General features: G+C 41.8%; 1 protein-coding gene across 1 annotated transcript; it reads right to left on the reverse strand.

Moving 5' to 3' along the window:
- Positions 1 to 624: 624 nt before the first annotated feature.
- LOC115775431 (trichohyalin-like) lies at positions 625 to 2,300 on the reverse strand. Its single transcript, XM_030722968.1, has 2 exons — positions 2,154 to 2,300; positions 625 to 1,685 (listed from the first exon to the last, which is right to left on the reverse strand). The coding sequence occupies exon 2, from the start codon at positions 1,678 to 1,680 to the stop codon at positions 661 to 663; it is 1,020 nt and encodes a 339-aa protein (XP_030578828.1). The 5' UTR covers positions 1,681 to 1,685; positions 2,154 to 2,300; the 3' UTR covers positions 625 to 660.
- Positions 2,301 to 7,032: the final 4,732 nt, after the last annotated feature.

Consider the following 7,032-nt stretch of genomic DNA (forward strand, 5'->3'; position numbering starts at 1 on the left):
CTTAACAACTAAGAAAGGAAACTTAACAACTAAAAAAGGAAACTTAACAACTAAAAAAGGAAACTTAACAACTAAAGTTTAGGAAACTCAACCACTAAAAAAAAGGAAACTAAACAATTAAAATTTAGGAAACTCAATCACTAAAAAAGGAAACTTAATAACTAAAAAATGGGAGGAAATATAACTTGAAACAAGTCAAAAAGGAGATGGGAAAGATAGAGGGAAAGGGAGGGAGGAAAAATGGAAGGTTAGGGGTGTTAAAGAGAAAGTCGTGGTGGGAGGAGAGGGGGGAGGATGAGGAGACAGAGGGAAGGATGGGGGGGGGGTGAGGAGACAGAGGGAAGGATGAGGAGAGGGGGGGAGGATGAGGAGACAGAGGGAAGGATGAGGAGGGGGGGGGGTGAGGAGACAGAGGGAAGGATGAGGGGGGGAGGATGAGGAGACAGAGGGAAGGATGAGGAGAGGGGGGGAGGATGAGGAGACAGAGGGAAGGATGAGGAGAGGGGGGGAGGATGAGGAGACAGAGGGAAGGATGAGGGGGGGAGGATGAGGAGACAGAGGGAAGGATGAGGAGGGGGGGGTGAGGAGACAGAGGGAAGGATGAGGAGAGGGGGGGAGGATGAGGAGACAGAGGGAAGGAGGAGAAGGAGGAAGTGGACTTCATGTCTTAGTGGATTTCTTCTGCTTCTTCAGCTCTTTCATTGTGTTCAGCAGCTGCTGCTCGGCCTCTTTCACTTTTCCTTTCAGTTTCTTTTTGGCCTCTTTTGCTTTCACTTTCAAACTCTTCTTGGCTGCTTTGTGTTCTAGTTTGAGCTGTCTGAGAGCTGTTTTACAGTCTTTTGCTGTCATTTCAGTCTCGGGCATGTTTGTATTTATAGAAACTTCTATTTTTTCCTCCTCTAGTTTTTGTTTTGTGGCCAATAATTCCTTTTTTAGATCTTCTGAGTCTTTTTTGGCCATCAGCTTTTCTTTAATTTCTTCTTGGAGCACATGCTGCACTTCCCGCAGTTTCTGCTTCGCAGTTTTGGTTTCGTCCTCTGCCTGCTCCCTTTCCTCCTCTTCAAATGTTTTGAATAATTCTAACAAGTAATCCTTTATTTTCCCATTTTCATTTTCAGCCTCCAGTCTTCCTTTGACTTCCTCTTCTAGGGCTTTTTTGTGCTCTGCCCACTCTCTTTCTCTTCTCTCTTTTTCTAATGTGTTCTTCACCTTTAACTCTTCGTTCTTTGCATTTTCACAGTCATGTTTTGTTTTTTGCACCTCCCTTTCCTCCTCTTCAGCTGCTTTGAATAATTCTAACAAGTCCTCCTTTATTTTCCCATTTTCATTTTCAGCCTCCAGTCTTCCTTTGACTTCCTCTTCTAGAGCTTCTTCCACTTCCTGTAGTTTCTTTTTGAGATCTTCTGCATCCTTCTCCACATGCTCTTTTCCTTTTCTTTCTTCTTCTAATTCTTTCTTTACTGCTCTCAGTTCCTTCTTTATGTTCTCTACTTCCATCTTTGCCTCCATTTTCCCTTTTTCTTCCTCTTTAAGTTGATGTTGAACTCGTTGCACATCTTCTTTGAGCTTGTAGTTTTCCACCTGCAGGGAATAAAAGGCTTCGCGCAGCACGATAAGCTCTGAGACGGTTGTGAAGGGCGAGGCGCTCACCAGTCCTGCTCTGGAGTTTGGCCTGTTCATTGCAGCTTTTCCACCAAGAAATGAAGCAACAGATCAGGACAGAATTATTAGCCTCCCATGAAAATCTCTTTTTTTTTTAAAGTGCTGTTACAGTTTCTTCTCAATCGATTTGGAGCAATTCTCACACTTTTGTCACTCACAACTCTAAAGCTCTCATTTTCCTAAATACTGTCCAGCATTGTGTTAGTGTTTCAATCAAATGACCTCAAACTTTTTTTGAGGTCGAGCAACCAACAAGTGTACCTAATAAAGTGGCTGCTGAATGTATGTAGCATGTCTTTATGGACTATATAGTAGTTGACGCCATGTTGCCTTTTGCACAGGTGAGTATAGGTTATGAAAAATGCTTTAACTGTTTGGAGAACCGCATTAAGAGTGGTGAAAATCACGTTTGTGCTGTGAGAATTGGGCCAAATCAACTGAGAAAAGTTTTAATCAGAGGAAGAAATTTGTAAAAGAGGAAATGAAGCTACCTTTCAGGTGTTCACAGTCGAAGCTGTGTTCTTCCAGTATTTTGTTGTTGTGCTTTCACTGTGATAATTTCTGTTTTATTTGAGATGCTGAGATGTCTTTTCTGCTGTGTTGTCTGTTGTCTGCTGTGTTGTCTGTTGGCTGCTGTGTTGTCTGTTGTCTGCTGTGTTGTCTGTTGGCTGCTGTGTTGTCTTTTGTCTGCTGTGTTGTCTGTTGGCTGCTGGCTGCTGTGTTGTCTGTTGTCTGCTGTGTTGTCTGTTGTCTGCTGTATTGTCTGCTGGCTGCTGTATTGTCTGTTGGCTGCTGTGTTGTCTGCTGGCTGCTGTGTTGTCTGCTGTGTTGTCTGCTGGCTGCTGTGTGGTCTGCTGTCTGCAGTGTTGTGTTGTCTGTCTTGTTTAAAAATGCTGAAACTAAGCGATGTGATGACATCAGAGTTCTACTGAACATTGTGTTTTGAAATTTTAACAAGCCCCGCCTACAGAGAACAGTATTGTCAGATGCTCATGTTGCCTAGCAACAACAGCTCTTACTGACCAATGGACACTGCCATGCAGGTACTGTTTGTGCAGGTACTGTTTCTGCAGGTACTGACAGGTAAACTCTTAATGGATGACCATGGACTTCAGTGACCGAGTCAGTCTGAAGGACTCAGTCAGTGAAACACAGCACGTGATGAAAACCAGCACCTGAATATGAAACAGGCCACCTCATTAAATAAATGTGTGTTATCACAGCACTAATACCTGTTGTAAAGTTAGGAACCAGTGGTTTTTGCTCTTGGCTTATTTTGCTAATGAAACATGTGACTGTGATACATATGATTAAAAAAAAAGAAATCAGGAAGGGGGCAAATACTTTTTCACATCACTGTACATGTTGGATTTGTTGAGAACAATAAAACATGAACAGGCTGCCAAGCACTTCCTGCTTTTAGTGATTTAATGAGTTGCGGTCATACAATTCAATTCAATTCAATTTTATTTATATAGCGCCAAATCACAACAAACAGTCGCCTCAAGGCGCTTTGTATTGTGGGTAAAGACCCTACAATAATACAGAGAAAACCCAACAGTCAAAACGACCCCCTATGAGCAAGCACTTGGCGACGGTGGAAAGGAAAAACTCCCTTTTAACAGGAAGAAACCTCCAGCAGAACCAGGCTCAGGGAGGGGCAGTCATCTGCCGCGACCGGTTGGGCTGAGGAGAGATTAATATCAATTAATGATTAAATGCAGAGTGGAGTATAAACAAAGTAAATAAGGTGAATGAGAAGAAACAGTGCATTATGTGAACCCCCCAGCAGACTAGGCCTATAGCAGCATAACTAAGGGATGGTTCAGGGTCACCTGATCCAGCCCTAACTATAAGCTTTATCATAAAGGAAAGTTTTAAGCCTAATCTTAAAAATAGAGAGGGTGTCTTTCTCCTGAATCCAAGCTGGGAGCTGGTTCCACAGAAGAGGCGCCTGAAAGCTGAAGGCTCTGCCTCCCATTCTACTCTTAAGTATCCTAGGAACCACAAGTAAGCCAGCAGTCTGAGAGAGAAGTGCTCTGTTGGGGTGATACGGGACTATGAGGTCTTTGAGATAAGATGGGGCCTGATTATTCAGGACCTTGTATGTGAGGAGAAGAATTTTAAACTCTATTCTAGATTTAACTGGGAGCCAATGAAGAGAAGCCAGTATGGGAGAAATCTGCTCTCTCTTTCTAGTCCCTGTCAGTACTCTAGCTGCAGCATTTTGGATCAGCTGAAGGCTTTTCAGGGAGCTTTTAGGACAGCCTGATAATAACGAATTACAATAGTCCACCCTAGAAGTAATAAATGCATGAATTAGCTTTTCAGCATCACTCTGAGAAAGGATGTTTCTAATTTTAGAAATATTGCACAAATGCAAAAAAGCGGTCCTACATATTTGTTTAATATGTGCATTGAAGGACATATCCTGGTCAAAAATGACTCCAAGATTTCTCACAGTGTTACTGAAGGCCAAAGTAATGCCATCCAGAGTAAGTATCTGGTTAGACACCATGTTTCTAAGATTTGTGGGGCCGAGAACAAGAATTTCAGTTTTATCTGAATTTAGAAGCAGGAAGTTAGAGGTCATCCAGGCCTTAATGTCTTTAAGACATTCCTGCAGTTTAATTAATTGATGTGTGTCATCTGGCTTCACACACCTGTCAGGTCTGATGTGTTTGTGGGGGACCCCGGTAACTGAATCATATGCACATATTTAATGGCATTTATTGCATCTGTTCAGCCCGTGAACCTATGAAACACCATGTGTGACACGTGTCACTGAACATCAGCTCAGCTGTCTTCCTGCAGTCATTTCAGCTCTGGGTCACAGGTCAGTTTCCTCCTGCCAAACTAAACCTTTATTGTTCTCAGCCTGTGGCCTAAAGCTGAAATGATTGGTAAGAAGGGGACTGAGCTCGTGTTCAGGGACATGTTATATATGCTTTTTATATATAAATAAATGTAATTAAATTAAAGTGATATAATTTAGTTACCATGGATCCCACAAACACTATGACCTGATAGGTGTGTGACTGGGCCTCACTAAATCCCTAAAACCAGAATGTCCTTGGCAGCCTATTTATGACATCAGGGTTACACTTATCTAAACAATAACCAAATATTTGCTGTATCTGAGTCATTGTAACAATTACAACTTAGAACAAGTAAAGGTCCAATTTAGCAGGAGGGAATGGACTTGATTACAGCCATGCTACAGCAGACCTCACGTTTATCAGAGATGTTTGGCTGTAGCTCTTCAGCACCAGTAGAGCTGTGAAAGGCTTTCAAGAAAAAACTACAGTTTCAAGCAAGATGATGTCACTTCCTGTTGTTGCATTAAAAACGTGATAATTTATGCTCACAACTGACAGATATTTGAACATAGGAAATGCTTTTAGCAGCTGATGGATAAATCACCTGGATTATGTTTTTGTTGTTTATGCTTTTTATGTGATTTCTACAAACCCATTAGTGGAAGGAAACGGCACTCTGGGACACATTAAATGCATGATACACAAGTGTAACTCTTCTGGATTATATGGATTATAATTGAAAGTCTTTTTAAGATTACTGTAGTTATATGAGTTATGGTCCATATTATATATTGTATTTTTAGAACCACTATATTTAAAATGGCGTTATTCAACAATAGAGGCTGGTAATTTTAGATGAAAATAAAGGATTATCAAAACCCCAAATATCCCACTGACTGCATTAATGAAATCTATTTCTTTGCAGACTTCAAGAGCATCAAGCAGTGTGCGTGGATCACTTTGTAAAGATTTGAAAAGGTAGGCTAATACATTGTTTTGATTTTAAGAACAAGATTTTAGGAAGTATAAATGTGGACATTTATACCCAAAACCCTCTACAACAAGTCGTTCGGCGTTTAGCTGAAAAGCCCACTCTGGGTGAAAATGGAAGGAGGAATAAACCTCAACTTCCACATTCATGTGGTCCAACTCTCCCAGATTTTCATGCTCACATGCAGTTCAGGCAGTACAGACATGAGGGAACTGTCATATGCTGCACAGGAGATAACTGTTTTGATGTTGAGGGCAAAGTTGCTGTAATAAAGAATATAATACAGTTGTTTTCAGGAGCCATGTACACTGTGTGTCAGTTTTATGAAGAACAAGACTGTTTCTGCAGATACCCTATTGATTCATCTTGTCTAGGAATCAGAACAGTGACACAACTGTCTGACCGTCTTCATGGTGTACCTGTGACTAACCTGACAAAAAAACTTGTTCTCCTTCCTTTTGCGGGTCGGTCATGTTGTCTTTCCTGTTACATGACTACTAATAGACTTCATATGAACTTTCAGCATGTCCTCCTTCAGCGTTGTGGAATTCATTGAAGAGTCGACGGATGGAAAGAAGTTGATGGATATTATCCCATCATGTTGGTTTACAGATGAAAACAAGGTTGAGTGCTTCTGGCCAATGGGCCTTGGTATAAATGTCACTAAAGCAGTAAAACAACAACTACAGCCAGATGCTTCGTGGAAGATATGCTGTGTGCGTGTTCTTGGACATGCAGGTGATAAACATTTACTTACATTAAAACTTTGAAACATGTGGGACTTAGATTAAGGATTGTCTTAATTCTTTTTTTTTTTCTTTTATAAAGAAAACTATGGAGAGGCACGACGAAAGCTTGCTAGGGCAGAAGCAACATCAGATCTTCAAACAGATAATCATATCCCAGAAAAGCGACGTAGAAGGTAGTGTGGAAGGGGGTCTTATAGCGTGTATTTTTTATTTATTTATTTTTTGTCCATTTCAAGTTATTTCAGTAACTATTTTGGGTTTTTCAGTCATTAACAGAGGGGTACAAGCAATTTTTTCCACATGTGTAGTTGTTACATTCTGTTTGATCTTTTCAGGTCCTCCAAAAGACGGAATGCTTTTTTATCTAGTGAAGAAGATGTTGACTCTGAGAATGAAATACCACCTTCTCCTCCCTCTGAATTTACTGCAACTGGATCTACCCCAAAAGTTTATAGCTCCGGTGTGCCCAGAAATTCTCAAAGCCTGAGGAGCCCCAGTGCAACCCCGACTCTGAGGAGCCCCGGCGCAACCCCCACTCTGAGGAGCCCCGGCGCAACCCCCACTCTGAGGAGCCCCGGAGCACCTCCTGTTACAAGCCCTGGGACTTCATTAAGCACGAGCAGCTCCAGTGGCTTGGGGGAGGTTATGTTCACCAGACTGGTTACTCTTCTAGAAGAAGTCAGGGAAACCCAGAAAATACATGAGAAGATGCTGAATACCCTGCTGAGGCAGATATCTGCTTTATCACTGGTGGAACCACCTGAGGGAGCCGTGTTTCCCATGACGACAGTGGATGATGTCCTGGCCATGA

The sequence above is a fragment of the Archocentrus centrarchus genome, unplaced genomic scaffold, assembly GCF_007364275.1.
Source record: "Archocentrus centrarchus isolate MPI-CPG fArcCen1 unplaced genomic scaffold, fArcCen1 scaffold_127_ctg1, whole genome shotgun sequence".
Classification (NCBI taxonomy): Eukaryota; Metazoa; Chordata; class Actinopteri; order Cichliformes; family Cichlidae; genus Archocentrus; species Archocentrus centrarchus.

Excerpts from the sequence above, each read along its gene's own strand:
- LOC115775431 (XM_030722968.1), bottom strand. The coding sequence starts at position 1,680 with ATGAACAGGCCAAACTCCAGAGCAGGACTGGTGAGCGCCTCGCCCTTC.